Consider the following 21,066-nt stretch of genomic DNA (forward strand, 5'->3'; position numbering starts at 1 on the left):
CCCCCACCCCAGGGATAAGACTTTGTTAATTTATCCTATCCATGCTCCTCATGATTTTATAAACCTCTATGATGTCACCCCTCGGCCTCCGCTGCTCCAGGGCAAAAAAGCCCCAGCTGGTTCAACCTCTCTCTATAGCTCAAATCCTTCAACCCTGGCAACATCCTTGTAAATCTTTTCTGAACCCTTTCAAGTTTCACAACATTCTTCCAATAGGACGGAGACCAGAATTGCACGCAATATTCCAACAGTGGCCTAACCAATGTTCTGTGCAGCCGCAAAATGACCTCCCAATTCCTATACTCAATACTCTGACCAATAAAGGAAAGCATACCAAATGCCTTCTTCACTATCCTATCTACCTGTGACTCTACGTTCAAAGAGCTGTGAACCTGCACTCCAAGGTCTCTTTGTTACAGCAACACTCCCCAGGACTTTACCATTAAATGAATAGGTCCTGCTAAGATTTGCTTTCCCAAAATGCAGCACCTCGCATTTATCTGAATTAAACTCCATCTACCACTCCTCAACCCTTTGACCCATCTGATCAAGATCCCGTTGTAATCTGAGGTAACCTTCTTCGCTGTCTACTATCCTTCCAATTTTGGTGTCATCTACAAACTTACTAACTATACTTCTTATGCTCACATCCAAATAATTTAAATAAATGATAAAAAGTAGTGGACTCAGCACTGATCCTTGTGGCACTCCACTGGGCACAGGCTTCCAGTTGAAAACCACCCCTCCACCACCACCCTCTCTTCTACCTTTTGAGCCAGTTCTGTATCCAAATGGCTAGTTCTCCCTGTATTCCATGGGTTCTAACTTTGCTCACCAATCTTCCATGGGGAACCTTGTCAAACACCTTACTGAAATCCATATCGATCATGTCTACCTCTCTGCCCTCAAGAATCCTCTTTGTTACTTTGTTACTCTGCAAAAAAACTCAATCAAGTTTGTGAGACATGATTTCCCATGCATAAAGCCATGTTGACTATCCCTAATCAGTCCTTGCCTTTCCAAATAAATGTACATCTTGTCCCTCAGGATTCCCTCCAATGACTTGCCCATCACTGACGTCAGGCTCACCAGTCAAAATCCCCTGGCTTGTCCTTACCACTTTTCTTAAATAGTGGCAACACGTTAGCCAGCCTCCAATCTTCTGGTACCTCTCCTGTGACTATCGATATTGCAAGCATCTCAGCAAGGGATCTAGTGATTACTTCCCTAATTTCCCACAGTGTTCTAGGATACACCTGATCAGGTCCTGGGGATTTATCCACTTTTATGTGTTTCAAGACATCCAGCACTTCCTCCTCTCTAATATGGACATTTTTCAAGATGTCACCATCTATTTCCCTCATTCAATATCTTCTGTGTCCTTCTCCACAGTAAACACTGATGCAAAATACTCGTTTAGTATCTCCCCCATCTCCTGTGGCTCCACATGAAGGCCACCTAGCTGATCTTTGAGGGGCCCTATTCTCTCCCTAGTTACCCTTTTGTCCTTAATGAATTTGTAAAAATCCTTTGGATTCTCCTTAACCCTATTTGCCAAAGCTATCTCATGTCCCCTTTTTGCCCTCCTGATTTCCCACTTAAGTGTACGCCTACTGCCTTTATACTCTTCTACAGATTTACTCAATCTACCCTATTTATACCTAACATATGCTTCCTTCTTTTTCTCAACCAAACCCTCAATTTCTCTAGTAATCCAACATTCCCTACACCTACCAGCTTTTCCTTTCATCCTAACTTGAATATACTTTCTCTGGACTCGATTTCTGAAAGCTTCCCATTTTCCAGCTATCCCTTTAACTGCGAACATCTGCCCTCAGTAAGCTTTTGAAAGTTCTTGCCTGATACCATCAAAATTAGCTTTCCTCCAATTTAGAACTTCACCTTTTAGATCTGATCTATCCTTTTCCATCACTATTTTAAAACTAATAGAATTATGGTCGCTGGCCCCCAAGTGCTCCCCCACTGATATCTCAGTCACCTGCTCTGCCTTATTTCCCAACAGTAGGTCAAGGTTTGCACCTTTTCTAATAGGTACATCGACATACTGAATCAGAAAATTTTCTTGTTCACATTTGACAAATTCCTCTCCATCTCAACCCTTAACACTATAGTCCCAGTCTATGTTTGGAAAGTTAAAATCCCCTACCATAACCACCCTATTATTCTTACAGATAACTGAACTCTCCTTACAAATTTGTGTCTCAATTTCCTGCTCACTATTAGGGGGTCTATAATACAATCCCAATAAGGTGATCTCCCTTTCTTATTTCTCAGTTCCACCCAAATAACTTGCCTGGATGTATTTCCAATAAAAACCTCCCTCAGTACAGCTGTCATGCTACCGGTAACCAAAACCCTACTCCCCCTCCTTTCTTGCTTCCCCTTCTGTTCTTCCTGTAGCATTTCTATCCTGGAACATTAAGGTACCTGTCCTGTACATCCCTGAGACATGTTTCTGTGATTGCTATGATATCCAGTGCTATGTTCCTAACCATGCACTAAGTTCATCTGCCTTCCCTGTTAGGCTTCTTGCATTGAAATAAATGCCGTTTAATTTATCAGTCCTCCCTTGTTCTCTGCTTTGTCCCTACCTGACTGTTTGACTCACTTCCTTTCTCAACTGTACCAATCTCAGATTGATCGCTTTCCTCACTTTCTCGCTGGGCCCCACCCCCACCCCCAAACCTTACTAGTTTAAATCCTCCCAAGCAGCTCTAGCAAATCTCCCTGCCAGTATATTAATCCCCTTCCAATTCGGGTGCAATCCTTCTTTCTTGTACAGGTCACTTCTACCCCAGAAGAGACTCCAATGATCCAAAAATGCATATACCAGTTCCTCAGCCATGCAGAGTAGTCCTGTGCACATTTTGTTCTACCACTCTTCTTAGTGTCATCTGCAAACTTTTGACGACTACACGTGGTCCCTAACTCCAAATCATCGATGTAAATTGTGAATAATTGGGATCACAACACTGATTCTTCAGGCACACCACTCGTCACTGATTGCCAACCAGAAAACCAGTCATTTATCCCCACTCTTTGTTTCCTGTTAGTTAACCAATCTTCTGTCCATGCTAATACATTGCCTGTGATGCCATGCATCTTTATCTTACGCAGCAGCCTTTTGTGCAGCACCTTGTCAAATGCCTTTTTGAAATCTAAATGCACCACATCTACTGGGTCATCATTAATCCACTGTGCTCATAAAGTCTTCGTAGAATTCCAGTAGATTAATTAAGCCTGACATGCCTTTTATGAACCTATGCTGCGTCTGCCCAACAGGACAGTTTCTAACTAGATGCCTTGCTGTTTCTTCCTCGATAATCGACTCCAACATTTTCCCCACTACAGAAGTTTAACTAACCAGTCTATGATCCCACCAATTATCTACCTTTTTTAAGCAGCGATGTCACATTTGCTGTTTTCCAATCTGCTGGAACTGCCTCAGAGTCCACCAAAATTTGGAAAATTACTACAATTGCATTTGCTATTTCTCCCGCCATCTCTTTTAGTATCCTGGGAGGCATTCCCTCAGGGCCAGGAGACTTGTCTACCCTTGGCTCTATTAGCTTGACTAACACTACCTTTTTTGTAATAATAATTGTTTTCAGGTCCTCACCTATCTCTATCCCTTTGTCACTTACTAGCATATTATTAGTGTCCTCCACTGTAAAGGCCAATATAAAATACCTGTTCAATGCCTCAGCCATTTCATCATGTCTCATTACTAAATCCTCTTCTCATCCTGTAAAGGACCAATGTTTATTTTAGCCAGACTTTTTCATTTTATATATTTATAGAAACATTTGCTATCTATCTTTATATTCTGAGCCAGTTTATTCTCATAATCCATCTTACTTTTCTTTATAGCTTTTTTTGTGGCTTTCTGTTGACCTTTAAAGCTTTCCCAATCTTCTAGTTTCCCACTAATCTTGTCCACTTTGTATGCCTCGTCATTCAATTTGATAGTCTCCCTTATTTCCTTTGACACCCATGGGAGATTATCCCTTTTCCTACAGTCTTTCCTTTTCACTGGTATATACTTTTGCTGAGCACTTCGAAAAATTGATTTGGGTGCCTTCCACTGTTCATCAACATAAAGTCTTTGCTTCCAGTTTTCTTTAGCCAATTCCTCTCTCACCCTATTGTAGCCTTGCTTGTTTAAGCACAATACCTTGATATTGGATTTTATCTTCATACTTTCCATCTGTATTCTAAATTCAATCATGAAGTAATCGCTCTTTCCAAGCAGATCCCTAACTATGACATAATTAATTATTCCTGTGTCATTACACAGGACCAGATCTCGGATAGCTTGCTCCCTCGTTGATTCCATTACATACTGTTCAAGAAAATTATCACAGATATGTTCACTGATCTCCTCCTCCTCCTCAAGGCTACCCTGACCGACCTGGTTCGACCAATCAACATGTAGATTAAAATCCCCCATGATAATCGCCATACCATTTTTACAGACATTAGTTATTATTTATCGCCCATCCCAATGTGATATTATTATTTGGTGGCCTCTAGACTATTCCTATCAGTGACATTTTCTTCTTAGAATTTCTAATTTTCACCCAAATGGATTCAAACTTATTCTCCATAGAACGTAATCGTATCTCACCACTGCCTTGAAGTCATTCTTAAGTATTAGAGCTACACTATTTCCCTTACCATCCAGTCTGTACTTCCAAATAGTCTGATACTCCTGAACTCCCAGTTGTTACCATCCTGTAATCATGTCTCCGTAATAGCTACTAAACCATATCCATTCGCAATGATTTGTGCTGTTAATTCATCTATCTTATTGCGAATGCTGTGAGCATTCAGTTAAAGGTGCCCTTATGCTCGTACCCTTTTCATGAATTCCAACGTCTCCATTAATAATATCTCCTGAGTTATCCTTCGTTTTTACTTCTTTCTTAGTCTGCCATGTAGTTAAATCCTCCTGCACACACGTTAACCTGCTGTTTACCTTTTTATTTACCATCATACTTCCACTTCCTCCTTCCCTCCCATCCCCTGCCAATTCAGTAGTTTAAAGTCCTATTGACCACACTATTTAATTATCCTTTTTGCTAGAACATTGGTTCAGGTGGAGAACGTCCCATCGGTATAGATCCCTCCTGTTCCAGTAGTGATACCAATGCCCCATGAAATGGAACCCCTCTTTCCCTCACCAGTTCCTCATCTTTCACCATTTATAGTATATTTAAATTTGCATTCTCAGATCCAAGATGAATGATTTTGTGCTTCCCTACATTGAATTTTATCTACCATAGATAATGACATCTAACTTCAAGTACTTGTGCTTCCGAATTTTGTGTCATTTGCAAACTTATATCTACAAGTCACCATTCCCTCATCCATGTCATTTAAATACACAAAAGCTGAGCCCCCCCCGCCCCCATTATAAAACCCTGGGGATTACCATTTGTCCTATCCAACCAATCAGCGAATTATTCTTTTTTATTTCTGCATACACTCTCCTACCTTCAAACCAATTATTAATCCATGTGCAAAGTAATGTCGTGTCCTCCCAATAGAATGGTAGGTTTCAAGAAATCTTTGAAATCAGAAGAAATACATTATGTACTTTAAAACTAAAATTAATTGCAGCACATACAGGCTAATTAGAAATGGAAAGCGAGCAGAAGTCTTCAGTTGTTTAAAAGAGACCCCAGGTATTTCTAATACCATCTGTATTTTCCAACTCTTTATCATTGTCAGTTATTTTATTGCATGAAAATTGACAATATATATAAAATGTTGGGATAGAATGATTTCATTGCATGTGACCAGAATTTAATAAATTATGCATTCCAAATTAATACCAAGAGTCTAGGTGAAGTTATTGTTCAATTTTTATGCTGTGTGTTCATTGAGCATGTAGCGATTATATTTCACAGATGTACAATACGTTAGTCATTTACGTGTGAGGCTATAAATTCATTGTTTCAGTTAAAACCTTTATTAAAAATTGCTTCATTTTATTAAGCGGACATGTGAATGAAATACTCAAATGTACGTGATATATTACAATGAATTGTAAATGGGAGTCATATAGCACCACTTGGCTTTTGCCAGAACGTACATTGTTTGATAATGATAGGTTGTTATACACTAAGTAATGCCCATTGAATTATGCTGCTGAAGTTCAACCATGCACCTCGTAAAAGTGATGAAGATTAATTTCCTGAGTTTGTTATTCTTCGCAGATTATCACATCAGTTGGCAATCAAACTGGCTTCTTTCAGCTTCAGATGGTGTTCTTACCAATTGTTTTGCTGATCTGTTTATTTTCATTCTTTGCATTTTCCAACATGCTCTTTTTGTAACCTACATTTATATGTGCGTTTGTATTTACATCACATGCTTTGATCTTTTTTCAGACTTTTGATAGGCAATTTCCCGAAGTAATTTTTATTTATTGATTGTTCAGTTTTAGCTTTCATGGTAATTGGAGTCACACTCAACTCATTTGTTTTGGAAAATGTTTGCTGTACATCTCATCATTGTGCTTATCCTAAACCCACACGAAAATTGATTTAGAACATATATACAGGAGCGTATTGAAAAGGTTTGCAGAACGTGGTGAAAGAACAAAACAAAAATCTAAACAAATTGGGGATAGTTTTCATAGGTTTCTCAAAAAAAAAAGATAGGATGGACTATAACCCATTAAAAATACTGATAGGAATCCTGAATAATGCTACAGCCCTTAACTGAAACTTTTATTTCAATGTAAGAGCATAATTTATGGGAACAGAATTAGGCCAATCGACTCATTGAGTTTGCTCTGCCATTCAATCATGGTTGATCTGTTTGTCCACCCCATTCTCCTGCCGCCTTCCCATGACCTTTGATCCTTTTACTAATCAAAAACCTATCTCTCTATCTCTGTCTTGACCTCCACAGCTTCCAATGGCAGAAAGTTTCACCACCCTCAGGCTGAAAAATAAACTTCTCATCTCAATTCTAAAGGATTGTCTTTTCACTCTGAGGCTGTGCTCTTGGGTCCTAGTCTCTCCTCCCCATCCATTCTATCTAGGCCTCTCAGCATTCTCTTAGTTTGTGATATTCCCCTATTCCTTTTGAAATCTCTCAAGTACAAACCCGGAGTCCTCAACTTGTTTGCAATAGAACATCTAAACAAAACCGCAATGAATAAGAGTGGAAGTGACAGACCCACTTGTATCTATACAATTTGACACCTGTTCAGTTTCCTATAGTGTAACAAAGTAAACAGGATTCAACATCTGACCTTACGGTTCAACAGTTTGAAACAGATTTCAGCTTATTGGTCACAATTCTCTAATGGTACTGTAGTACGAGTGATTGACATCCCAATATATCTAGTAACGTGAGTATATTGGAAGCTGGTTGCAATGAAACTATACTGGAAATTATTAATGATAGAAGAGTTTTATTAAACAATCCAGAGATCATTAGTCCACTGCTAAACTGCATGCTTGTCATCTTTTTAAGACTGTATTGTCTAACTAATAAGCCAAGTTCTCTTAACAGTTCATTGTTACTGAGTTAGAAGGCAGAACCATGTTTGTACAAAGAACTAAGTAAAGAATTCGCATTTCTACAATATCTTTTGTATCCACCAGATGAAGATTGTCATTGCCAGTCTTTACATGTCACGTCATCCTTTTGTTTCTTAATAGAAAACTCAGAATTGTCTCTCAGGATTTTTTTTAAACCCTACTAGCTGGTTCTTTATCTCCATATAATGTAAATTTTATTCCTCCTTTGCATTATTTTTTCTGATTAAAGTGTTTGAGTAAAGTTATGGATTCAAATTTATGTGCACAAATTCAAAGCATTTTATCCTATTAGTAAATATTCATAGCTAAAAGTAAGTGGCATGTAAAACTCCTCAAATTGGAGAAAGGTCATTAATAATTAAATTAGATTAGATTAGATTAGATTACTTACAGTGTGGAAACAGGCCCTTCGGCCCAACAAGTCCACACCGCCCCGCCGAAGCACCACCCACCCAGATCCATTCCCCTACATTTACCCCTGCACCTAACACTGCGGGCAATTTAGCATGGCCAATTCGCCTAACCTGCATATTTTTGGACTGTGGGAGGAAACCGGAGCACCCGGAGGAAACCCACGCAGACACGGGGAGAATGTGCAAACTCCACACAGTCGTTCGCCTGAGGCGGGAATTGAACCCTGGTCTGTGGCGCTGTGAGGCAGTAGTGCTAACCACTGTGCCACCGTGCCGCCCACTATTTAGGAGAAAAAGCACTTGAGAATTTATAGTTGAAAGGACAAATGAAGTTGTATTTTTACATAACTTTGTGCATCATCATGGAGAAAAGGTATTACCTGCACTTTCAATTATGTGTGTTATGCAGAATGGATAAGGCCCTAAATTTGGTGAACACATAGAAAGCACTTAAATGAACTTCAAATTTTATTTGAAATAATAGGAGATTGTCACCTGTCTTCATTCCAAGAAACGCCTATTGTGTAATTATGTCTTTTCTGCAAATGCAATTAGATAGCAATGTATTTTCTCCATTTTGCTTGAATAGTTAAGTTCTCAGTAAATTTTTTTAACCATGTCACATTAAACATTTGTCATTTAAAATAGTACATTATACTTTTTAAAGATTTTTTTTAATCCAGGTTTGCTTTGATTTGTCAACAGGAGTCAAGGTGACATCCTCTGTGCATGTTTTGAAGCTTATAAAGCAAGCTGGTGACAAAGTAATGGTTTACTATGAGAGGCCTGTTGGTGGACATCAGAATCAACAATGTAGTTCTCTCCAAGATAACTTTGGCCAACTTGAGGACACAAACTTTGGTTCACAGTTTGGTCCACAAACATTCGATGATGAAGGTGTTTTAGACAGTGCGGATGCTAAAGATGTGGATTCTGAATTTGAAGAATTAATATGCCCTGAAATCAAACTGCCATCCACAATAATAAAGGAGGATTTTGCACTAAGTAATCAAAGTCCAAAGCGCTCAGTTGCTACACTTGCTGCAAAACCTTTGGGAACCATATCTCCTATTCTGAATCGCAAATTAAACTTGGGCAATTATCAGATACCCCTGAAACCCCAGCAAAAAGATGTGGTTAAATCTGTTCAATCAAAGTGTCCAGATATCCCTGATGTACAACTGCCTAGTAAGCCAGTATCTGGATCCACAAATAAACCTCCTGTACCCCCAAGGCCCCAAATTAAACTTACTTTGGCTTCCTCTGAAACCCAGTACCAGCTTGAATCTGGTGATGTTGCTACAGAAAAACTTGACAAACCAATTCCTTCCACCAATAGTGCAGAGAGAAATGTGGAAAAGAGTATAGGCAAAATTGGGGACCAAAATGAAGATCCATCCCTATCCAAATCAGCTGCAAGTAAACAAGATTCCAAGGAAAAAGCTCCAGAAGCTACCTGCAATATGCGCGATGGAGCAGAAGATAATCAAATCTGGGAATCATCAGAGGTTGTCTACCGCAAGAGGTTTGGAAAGTGGAACAAGGCAACATGTGTATTTGAGGTTGAAAGCCACCATAAGTATGTCAATGTTGCAATCTGGTGTAAAGAGCCCTTTAAACCAGGTGGACTTATTTGTTTAGGCCACGCAAGTATAAAACTTGAAGAGATAGCAATGGAATGTCTTTCTACAGCTTCACTGGAGTATCAGGCAACTTTCAGGCTAAGTGCTCCTGAACCAAAAGCTGCTGTCAGTAGGACTGCACTACGAAATCTAAGCACTCATAAGGGATTCAATGAGAAACTGTGCTATGGTGACATTACATTAAATTTTACATATCTAAAAGAAGGTGATACAGAAACCTCTAGTGTTCAAGTAGAAAAGGAAAATGTAGATATGTTACCAGAAGATATTCCTGCTTTCAGTAAGGAAGATCTTAGTAAGTCATGCACAGAGAAGAGGCATAATTTCCAAGATACTCAGTTTCAGAACCCAACTTGGTGTGATTACTGTAAAAAGAAAGTCTGGACCAAAGCAGCTTCTCAATGCATGACATGTGCATTTGTTTGCCATAAAAAGTGCCAGGACAAATGTCTAGCAACAGAGCCTCCCTTTTCAGTTGCTCCAGAAAGAAGAGTTGACTTGGAATCAAAGTCATCCTTCAACAGGTCTACAGGATTAACACGACACATCATTAATACTAGTTCACGCTTGCTGAACCTAAGGTCAGCACCCAGAGCTCGCCTTGCTGACCCTGGAGTTGATTTGGTAGAACCATCTCCAAAACACACTCCAAACACCTCAGACAACGAAAGCAGTGACACTGAGACTTACAGTGCCAGTAGTCCCTCCAAAAGACAAGCTGCTAGCACAGGAACCAAGTTACCAGTTAAGAAAGAAGGCGGCCTTGATGATAGTGTATTTATTGCTGTTAAAGAGATTGGCCGGGATCTTTATCGAGGGTTGCCATCAGATGAACGCTGTCAAAAACTGGAATTGATGTTGGACAAGCTACAAAATGAAATAGACCAGGAACTAGAACACAATTATGCTTTAATCAAGGAAGAGAAAGAGAGCACAGATCCGAGAAAGAAGTTGCTCCTGTCTGCTGCCCTTTCTAAGTCAGGTGAACGACTTCAAGCTCTCACGCTGCTCACAATCCATTATAAAGCAGGGTATGAGGATTTGGAATTAAGTGAGAGTGTATCTTCAGAACAGCAAACAAGAAAGGTCACAAAGCTTTCAGATGACATCTTATCTATAACAGCAGATGAAATTGACATTGTCAATCAGACAGATGTGCAGTCATTTACTGATGTATCAAATGAGCAAATTATTGATGATGCTGAATCCCTTTCATGATTTCATTTAAATTTCCTGATGAATCTACTCAACCAAATTTACTATTTTGTTGATTTTCTTCCTTGCTTCTGTGCAATAACGCAATTGTACTTCTGTGTTGTGATTTTGACTTTTCATGTGACTACAGTGTCAACAAACTACACAGCCAATTCTGTCTAAGACTTCCTCTCCCCATTTCAGAAGTTTTTAGTAAGGTATATTTAAATTAATTCTTGTAGTGATGGTACTCTGCGGATGAGTCTATGATATGTTGGAAAGATGGACTTGAATTCTTTTTTTGGGACCAGGTTTTAAAATTTGAATCATGTCATAAACCTGTAATTCTTTAAGTTCACCTCTTTTTGTTCTTTGCATAGATATTTCTTTGCCAAATGTGTATCAACAACGCAAACTGTGGTGAGCTTTTGTGTCTATTAAAGGTATTTTAGTAAAGCAGAGTTTGCTACTATGTATGTTGTTTCTTTACAGATGTTTGTAATTTAAAGGATGACTATTTGGAACCTCAAATACTTGTGCAAGGGTGCAAAAAATGCACTGACACTTTCTTATTTATTGAAACAGTAATATGTATTATGAAGAGATGTCTATTGACTTTATACTTAAAGTATGTATTGCATGGTAAAACATTCAGCAAGGTTCACTACGCAGACCTGCAGATAGTTAAATTTTGAAGAATGTGACAATTCAAATTGACACCAAGTTGTAATTTTTGCACATGGAGGTAAATTAAAAGTTGTTACTGAAGCTGAGAAAGTAACACTAATTAATTTGCAAGGTTTTCAGTTTGGATAATTGAACCCTAGTGTTCCCCACCTCTACCACAGCAAAATGAAGAGTTGGGTGTCTATAACATTAGCAGTGCCCAATAAATATGATTCTGAAAATTTGTTGTTTTTGTAACCTTATTTAATTCTATGTATGGATTGTTTTAAATAATATAGATAATGTTCTCTTTGTACATGTGTTAAACACAAGTGAACATTAGAAGGCCCTTTAATGCTGAAGTAGTGGACCCTCAAGTGGAGAAAATTTAAGTGTCAGTATTTCTATAAATACATTTGTCCCTGGTTCCTTGGAAGGAAATGCTTCCAGCCATGCCTAAGTTTGAAAGAGGGAAGTCCTATTCAGACCATGAGTTATTACATACACGACCATTTCATCTATTGGTTGGACCTGTACAATAGGGCAAGTTAACTTGGTTGATGTGCAAGTTTACAGAACATACCAGTCGAAGGTTATCACTGGTTAGCTTATTGTAAACAAATTAACAAAAAACATCCATGAATTTTAATTGCTAGCAAACAATCCATAGAATCATTCATTTTTATTGTGCAGACAAACTATTTGACTTGATCATTCTTTTGTTGAGTCTTAGAAAGAACTATTTAATTGGTCTAACTTCCTTGATCTTTCCTCATAACACTTGCCTTTTCAAATATCTCTATAATTTCATTTTGAAAGTTATTATTGACTCTACTTTCACCATTTCAGGCAGTGTATTGTAAATCATAAACTTCTGGTGTAAATATTTTTTTCATTTGTATCCTGGTTCTTTTGCCAATTACTTAAATCTAATTATTGTACTGTCCACCAATAGCAATAGGTTCTCCTAAATCCTGTCCATTTCCATTTAAATGTTCTCTGTCTGCAGAGGACAATCGTAGCTTCTCTCATCTCCACATTATTGAATTCCCTCATTAAATTAATACCATTCTAATCTCTAAACTCCTGATGTGTATTAATGATCTTGATCTTTATGTGTAGATGGCAATTTCAAAGGTTGCCAATGATACAAAAGCTTCAAATTAATGTAAACTCTGAGGAGGACTGTGTAGCACTCCAATAGGACATAGACAAGTTGATGAATTGAGCATATAAATGGTAAATGGAGTTAAAGTATGAGGTGATACATTTTAATATGAAGAATATGGACAGTACTTGGGAGTAGAGGGACATGAGTGAATATGAGCATAGATTACTGAACGTGGTAGGGCAGGTGCAGAGATAATGCATACAGTTTCTTACGCTTTATTAATAGGGGCATGGTGAACCATTGCAGGGAGGTTATGCTGAACTTATACAAGAGACTTGGTAGACCTCAGCTGGAACATTGTGTGCTGTTGCTTCTAGAGATAAGAAACTTCAGTTACGAGGATAATTTGAAAAAAATGGACTATTCTTCTTGGAGTGAAGAATGCTAAGAGGAGATCCCAACACATTTTCAAAATTGAGTGGTAGTTTGGAAGGAACTGCACCTGCTGATAAAAGATTCAAGAATGGCAGGGCAGATTTAAAGTGATTTGCAAATGAAGTTAATATGTGAAGAAGAACTGTTTCACATGGATGGTTCAGATCTGGAGGTGCACCGCCTGGAAAGGTGGTTGGAGGCATTGAAGCATTCAGGAGGGAATTGTTTCTGTTCACATAATCATACAATGTGCAAAGGCATGGGAAAAGAGTAAGTAAATGGCAATCATAAATGTCAGTCATAATGTTTTTTGGAGAGCCCCGTGCAGAAATGATGGGCAACTGTCAAAAAATTTTGCAATGCTATGGAATCTAGCAGAAGATATTTTTGCATATTTTTTCCAATTGACATATATTTCTACCGTGGATCAAAACTGTTTTCCTTTGTGCACCTACATAATATATACCATGGTTAAATGTAAAGTCCCCACTTTGCTCAACTGCTGTGCTCAATTTACCCTTAGTAATAGTAACTCCGCAGCAGTGTAACATTTTTCCAATTCCTACACAGATCTTCAATTAAAACTGAACAAAACTATAAGGAGCTTTGTGATAACGCAAAAGCAAAAATACTGCAGAAGCTAGAAGTCGAAAATAAAAACAAAGCTGGAAAACTTAGATTTTGTTGCATTGAGAGAAACAGAGTTAACACTTTGAATTCGAGTGACATCTTCGGACTAGAAGAGAGATAGAAGTGTGATGGATTTTATGCTGTTGAAAATGATGGGAGAGGGTCAGGTAGAAAACTTTCACCCCACCAGCTTCCCCATTCAAAGGAAATATTTTAAGAAAATAAGAAACAGGAGCAGGAGTAGGTCATGTGCCCCTCGAGCCTGTTGACATTCAATAGGATTGTGGCTAATCTTTTCATGGACTCAGCTGCATTTCCCCGCCCACTCATGTTAACCCTTAATTCCTCTACTGTTGTAAAATCTACCTTCCTATGTATTAAAAGTATTCAATTCATTTTGGCTGATTACGAATAATAATTCACTAGAATAAATTAAAACTTGTATTGAGTGCTCAGTGCTATATATAAAAGCTGTGCAGTATGAAGTTTGACCAATTTCTGAGGGTTGCAGCTAAGAACATGATACCTCACTCTGCTACACAGATATTCTCCTCAATAAATTTCCTTACTTGTCCTCCACCATATTTTAGAACTTGGTGATTTGTGTTATATTTTTGATTGGCCGCAACAGTCCTCTGGGATCTCATCCAACTAGTTATTCTGTGTTTTGAACTGATAGATGGATAGAGTAATTGCTGGCTTTCATAGTGAAAATGGCATCAGATGTAGCACATCCACCCACCCTATTATCCAAAAGCACTGAACTGACTTCACAGGTCTGTATGACTCCATGTATTTATAGTCAGCAATATATTCAAATTAAGCTTTGGGTTAACATCAAGCAAATATTTAATGTATTTGTTTTAAGTTTCTATACTTTAACAGAAGCTTTTAACCATGTAAAAAAAGTTAACAGCTCTGCTGAAATTGATTTATTTCAGAACCAAGGTTAGCAATGCGACAATGTAACATCCTACACAAGGACAGAAATTATTTAAAAGGGAGCTGGATAATTTCATGTACTAAAGGATGATGTACCTCATGGTTACTGAAGTCTCTTGGTGCATTTGTTTTTTTTGGGTTTAGACAGGAAATTCAAAAGTTACTTTTCTCTAATTCAGGCTTTTTTCAACTATTTTGCATCTACTGATGTTTGGAATGCCATTATATTTATCTGTAGCATAACCATTGGGATAAACTTGATGAGGCCAAGTGAACTCTTCCACTTTATCTCTTCTGTATATTTGTGTGTAACAGCCGTGTCCATTTCCAAATGAGGAAGGCAATTCCTCCCAGTCTAGTTTATTTGCTAATGTTTTTGAAAACTTTTAAACATTAAAATGTTTACGAATACAGAAGAAGTATAATTTTCAAATGGCCATTTCAAGCTCTTATTTAATATATCTAAATCCAAATAACAACTAAATTAATAAACCAATGCCATTTTTATTCAGAGTACTTTTATTACATACATTTGTCCATGAAATGAAGGAACACACACCCACATAACACATCTGATTGCAGATTAGGAACCCACTTATTGGTCAACAGGAGAGGTTCTGTACATATTTATTTATATTTTCCTATCTTTGTGCACAAAGCGGCCAACTGTCCAATCTGTCTGTGAACAGTGATTATATTTGCATGAACATGACATGTTGTCTTTACCATAAAATGTCTTGTCACTATGCAATAAAAGCCAATTATAAAAGCCTACTTTTAGGTATTCATGAACAATGTTGACAGAAACAAGTCACAGAGGAAAGTTTAAAGCATGGTCTTTGAATATTCATCAACTGTAATGCATCATGGTGCTTGTATGTATGGCTGGACATTTTGTGAAGTTAACTTGTAACCAGATACATGTGGAGCATTAATCAGTAAAGGTGTACCAACATATCGAATCCATGTAAATATATTTTATATAACAAAGGCACATGAGTTACAGAACAGAAAATAGATTGGCCACAATGTAAACATGTATAAATTTTAGAAAATGCTGTTGAGGATTGCTTTCCAAACTAGTTAATGGTTTTCACATTTTAGTGCCCTAAAAGCTTTCTGTATTTCAACCAAATGTTCAGTCACTATATGCAACTTTATCAGTGTGAAGAGTATGATGCCTTTTACGGAAAGGGGGAAATGTTGTTATTCATCTCGCTAAATGTCAATTAAAGTTTCAACTTCATTAATTAAGAACAGAATTAATCTTTTTTTGGATAGCTAGTTGCTTGACTTGTGAACTTTCCTGTGACAACTTATAAATAAACATTACAGGTATATTATATCTGCTAAGGCATCCCATATGTTTTTTTTTCACATAAAATGAATTGTCCACAATCCACAAATCCGATTTGTAGAAATGTATTAATCTTTAAAAATCTCATATGGGCGGAAAAACCTTTAAGCAAACTTACAATAATAAATGTTCAGATTCTAATATGTGCATACACATGGGTTTGTTCTCACTAACCAATACATGTGAATAATAAAAGCTTTGAAAACTATTCATTGATTAAAAATTTAAAAATGGAATAAACATTCCAATTGTTGTGATAAGGCTGCTGGCATTCAATTTTACTCAACTAGCATTATGCCTCCTACCCCCATACCCTATGATCATATGGGTAAATAAAGTTACAGCTTTGGTATGTTTTAATGAACAACAAATTATAGAATATGTGTTACTACATTTAGGACATTTTTTCAAGGACAGTTCACAAAGCACTGCATACTATACATGAAAATATATATTGTAAAGAATATGATATGGCTGCAATCATTCATCACTCTCAGACTCTTCCTCATTATCAACCACAGGGGCCTTCTGAAAGTGGTCCTGAGTTGTGTACATTTTGGTTTTAACAGTGCAATTTTGATTCATCAAAATAGCCTAAAATAAAATAAATTCAAGTGTTATTGTGCACAGAGTTTTAGCAATCTAAAGCAACTACTGCTAAATTGTTTGCAGTCTCTTACCATCTTTTCTTCCTTGGCGGGAGGGCTTCGAAGGAAAAAGCACAATGGAGCATATATTATGTCAATGATACCAATAATTATCATTAACCAAGGGAATCCTATTGTTTTAGCAATGGCTCCACCAGTTGAAGGCCCTGAAAGGACATAATAAATTAGAGAAGGGAAAAACAGTATGCTAGTTTTTAGATTAGATTCCCTACAGTGTGGAAACAGGCCCTTCGGCCCAACAAGTCCACACCGACCCTCCAAAGAGTAACCCACCCAGACCCATTTCCCTCTGACTAATGCACCTAATACTGTGGGCGATTTAGAATGGCCAATTCACCTGACCTGCACATCTTTGGACTGTGGGAGGAAACCGGAGCACCCGGAGGTAACCCACACAGACACGGGGAGTATGTGCAAACTCTACACGGACAGGTGCCCGAGGCCAAAATCGAACCACAGGTGAGGTGCCTGGTGTTGTGAGGCAGCAGTGCTGACCACTGAGCCACTGTGCCCCTCGAAAGCATTTGAAGTTAAATAGTTTTTTGGAATCTGATGAATTCTTTGGAAGTGTAACCTAAGCATTTTTTCACCAGTTTTAAGTAAGTTTTGATGTTGCTTTAAAGTTTTATGATGATAAAACCAAGCTAGGTGTACACCAATTAATTAGTAGAATCATCATGAGAGCAATAATAATTGTTACACTGACTGTACATTATCTCCATGATAACATAAGGAAAAAAAATCTCTTTTGAAATTAGAGCCACTAACAAAGTAATAAAAACAAATTACTGAAGTCTCATTCTCCCCTCAAGCTGTTCAGATCTAACCTGTTCAAGTTATTATATGAACCAGCTTAGTCATGTTACTCCTACTCAGGGTTTCAATCAGAATTTTAAACCACACATACTTTGCTGTTAAGATTGTGCCTATGGAAAGTAGATCAAGTGAAACATTGCAGTTTCTAATTCTTTCAATCATTTCTAATTGCATTAATGTCATGTAATTCACACTGATTAAACACAAAAATATTTAACCAAGTTAATTGCATTAAAAATAATTTAAGGTGATAACTATTTCCCATCATTGTTTTGATGTTTTACAATTGCAGGAAATGATAGGTGAATGAGTTGTACTTTAACATTATCCAGAATGATTACAGTGACTATTGCTTCTACTGTAGCCAGTAGCCGTAAAGGTATTTGCTCACAGTTTGGGAAAAATGAGATAACAAGAATCCAGAGAAAGTACATTCCTGTCAGGGTGAAAGGAAAGGCTGGTAGGTATAGGGAATGCTGGATGACTAAAGAAATTGAGGGTTTGGTTAAGAAGAAGAAGGAAGCATATGTCAGGTACAGACAGGATAGATCGAGTGGATCCTTAGAAGAGTATAAAGAAGGTAGGAGTATACTTAAGAGGGAAATCAGGAGGGCAAAACAGGGACATGAGATAGCTTTGGCAAATAGAATTAAGGAGAATCCAAAGGGTTTTTACAAATATATTAAGGACAAAAGGGTAACTAGGGAGAGAATAGGACCCTCAAAGATCAGCAAGGCAGCCTTTGTGTGGAGCCACAGAAAATGGGGGAGATACTAAATGAATTGTGGGCGGCACGGTGGCACAGTGGTTAGCACTGCTGCCTCACAGCGCCAGAGACCCGGGTTCAATTCCCGCCTCAGGCGACTGACTGTGGAGTTTGCACATTCTCCCCGTGTCTGCGTGGGTTTCCTCCGGGTGCTCCGGTTTCCTCCCACACTCCAAAAAATGTGCAGATTAGGTGAATTGGCCACGCTAAATTGCCTGTAGTGTTAGGTGCAGGGGTAAATGTAAGGGAATGGGTCTGGGTGGGTGCGCTTCGGCAGGTCGGTGTGGACTTGTTGGGCCGAAGGGCCTGTTTCCACACTGTAAAGTAATCTAATATTTTGCATCAGTATTTACTGTGGAAAAGGTTATGGAAGATATAGACTGTAGGGAAATAGATGGTAACATCTTGCAAAATGTCCAGATTACAGAGGAGGAAGTGCTGGATGTCTTGGAACGGTTAAAAGTGGATAAATCCCCAGGACCTGATCAGGTGTACCCGAGAGCTCTGTGGAAAGCTAGAGAAGTGATTGCTGGGCCTCTTGCTGAGATATTTGTATCATCGATAGTCACAGGTGAGGTGCTGGAATGCTGGAGGTTGGCAAACGTGGGTGCCACTGTTTAAGAAGGGCGGTAAAGACAAGCCAGGGAACTATAGACCGGTGAGCCTGACCTCGGTGGTGGGCACGTTGTTGGAGGGAATCGTGAGGGACAGGACGTACATGTATTTAGAAAGGCAAGGACTGATTTGGGATAGTCAACATGGCTTTGTGCGTGGGAAATCATGTCTCACAAACTTGATTGAGTTTTTTGAAGAAGTAACAAAGAGGATTGATGAGGGCAGAGCAGTAGATGTGATCTATATGGACAGTAAGGCATTCAACAAGGTTCCCCATGGGAGACTGATTACCAAGGTTAGATCTCATGGAATACAGGGACAACTAGCCATTTGGATACAGAATTGCATCAAAGGTAGAAGACACAGAGTGGTGGAGGGTTGTATTTCAGACTGGAGGCCTGTGACCAGTGGAGTGCCACAAGGATCGGTGCTGGGCCCTCTACATTTTGTCATTTACATAAATGATTTGGATGCGAGCATAAGAGGTATAGTTAGTAAGTTTGCAGATGACACCAAAATTGGAGGTGTAGTGGACAGCGAAGAGGGTTACCTCAGATTACAACAGGATCTAGACCAGATGGGCCAATGGGCTGAGAAGTGGCAGATGGAGTTTAATTCAGATAAATGATGTGCTGCATTTTGGGAAAGCAAATCTTAGCAGGACTTATACACTTAATCGTAAGGTCCCAGGGAGTGTTGCTGAACAAAGAGACTCGGAGGGCATGTTCATAGCTCCTTGAAAGTAGAGTCGCAGGTAGATAGGATAGTGAAGGCGGCGTTTTGTATGCTTTCCTTTATTGGTCAGGGTATTGAGTACAGGAGTTGGGAGGTCATGTTGCGGCTGTAAGGACATTGGTTAGGCCATTGTTGGAATATTGCGTGAAATTCTGGTCTCCTTCCTATCAGAAAAATGTTGTGAAACTTGAAAGGGTTCAGAAAAGATTTACAAGGATGTTGCCAGGGTTGGAGGATCTGAGCTACAGGGAGAGGCTGAACAGGCTGGGGCTGTTTTCCCTGGAGTGTCGGAGGCTGAAGGGTGACTTTATAGAGGTTTACAAAATTATGAGGGACATGGATAGGATAAATAGACAAAGTCTTTTCCCTGGGGTTGGGGAGTCCAGAACTAGAGGGCATAGGTTTAGGGTGAGGGGGAAAGACATAAAAGAGACCGAAGGGGCACCTTTTTCACGCAGAGGGTGGTACGTGTATGGAATGAGCTGCCAGAGGATGTGGTAGAGGCTGGTACAGTTGCAACATTTAAGAGTCATTTGGATGGGTATATGAATAGGAAGGGTTTGGAGGGATATGGGCCGGGTGCTGGCAGGTGGGACTAGATTGGGTTGGGATATCTGGTCGGCATGGACGGGTTGGATCGAAGGGTCTGTTTCCATGTGTACATCTCTATGACTATGACACTGGAAATAATTTAGTTGATTAATAAAAATAAGCCCAATATTTATACATTTTTTTTAAAGTGAGTTACTCAGCACATAATCAGAATTAAAACTGAGTTAATTTAAATGAGAATCAATGGGCGATGAGGTCTTTTTTATCTATGGCTTTTGTCGTAATTTTTAGCTGTTATCAGGCAATCACTGGTTTTCTCTTCTCTGGTTAGGATAAACATGGTTAAACCACAGAAATCAGGTCACTATGTGTTCATCTGTTTGCATTGTGTTGCGTATTCAACATTACTCCCAAACACCTTGAATGGATTTTCTTTGTGTTCTGTCTAACAGGAGTACTCAAGACTGCCTTTACACTTTAGTTCTCTCGACTTCAGGCTTTGAATCTAAAGTATAATTGAAACTGGGTCAAAAGCACACTTTGTGCCATCAACTCTTTTCCAACATGAAAAAATGGAAATGCAATTTGCTGCCGGTCTTTGTGTGAAAATCCACTTTACCTGATAAAAAGTGCAATGGAAACCTGAGAATGTAACAACAGGGTAGGCACACTGCTGCTCTAGGCAGCTCCAAATCCCATCAATTCTTGCAATGTCGTGATACAGCGATGTATTTGAATAACATCACTTTTTCCTCTCCATTGTCATGCATCTCTCATTTCCATTATGTGTGACATTCAATCCAGGCTTCTCTCAATGCTATTATTTCCCAATCACAGATCTATTTCCTTCCCTTATGGGGCTTGTGCAGTGGCAGCATTTGGGGACCTCTGACCTTGTGGGTGTGAGGTAGCAGAGAGAAGATAGTGGAACTCACCCTTTTGG

General features: G+C 38.7%; 2 protein-coding genes across 4 annotated transcripts in view; one reads left to right on the top strand and one right to left on the bottom strand.

Moving 5' to 3' along the window:
• The window catches only part of pdzd8 (PDZ domain containing 8), a 208,295-nt gene extending 196,557 nt beyond the window's left edge, over positions 1-11,738 (top strand). The window contains exon 5 of the mRNA XM_043712836.2: positions 8,699-11,738. Within this exon, the coding sequence (XP_043568771.2) occupies positions 8,699-10,854 (2,156 nt within the window). The 3' untranslated portion in view covers positions 10,855-11,738. The remainder of the gene's footprint in view (positions 1-8,698) is intronic.
• Positions 11,739-15,900: 4,162 nt separating this feature from the next.
• Positions 15,901-21,066, bottom strand: part of slc18a2 (solute carrier family 18 member 2) — a 35,606-nt gene continuing 30,440 nt past the window's right edge. For all 3 annotated transcript variants that reach the window (XM_043712840.2, XM_043712837.2, XM_043712841.2), the window contains 2 exons: positions 16,652-16,785; positions 15,901-16,565 (listed from right to left, as the gene is read on the bottom strand). In XM_043712840.2, the coding sequence (XP_043568775.2) occupies positions 16,452-16,565; positions 16,652-16,785 (248 nt within the window). In that variant the 3' untranslated portion in view covers positions 15,901-16,451. The remainder of the gene's footprint in view (positions 16,566-16,651; positions 16,786-21,066) is intronic.

The sequence above is a fragment of the Chiloscyllium plagiosum genome, unplaced genomic scaffold (assembly GCF_037043375.1).
Source record: "Chiloscyllium plagiosum isolate Xiang-an unplaced genomic scaffold, Cpla_swu_hap1 HiC_scaffold_22, whole genome shotgun sequence".
Taxonomy (NCBI): Eukaryota; Metazoa; Chordata; class Chondrichthyes; order Orectolobiformes; family Hemiscylliidae; genus Chiloscyllium; species Chiloscyllium plagiosum.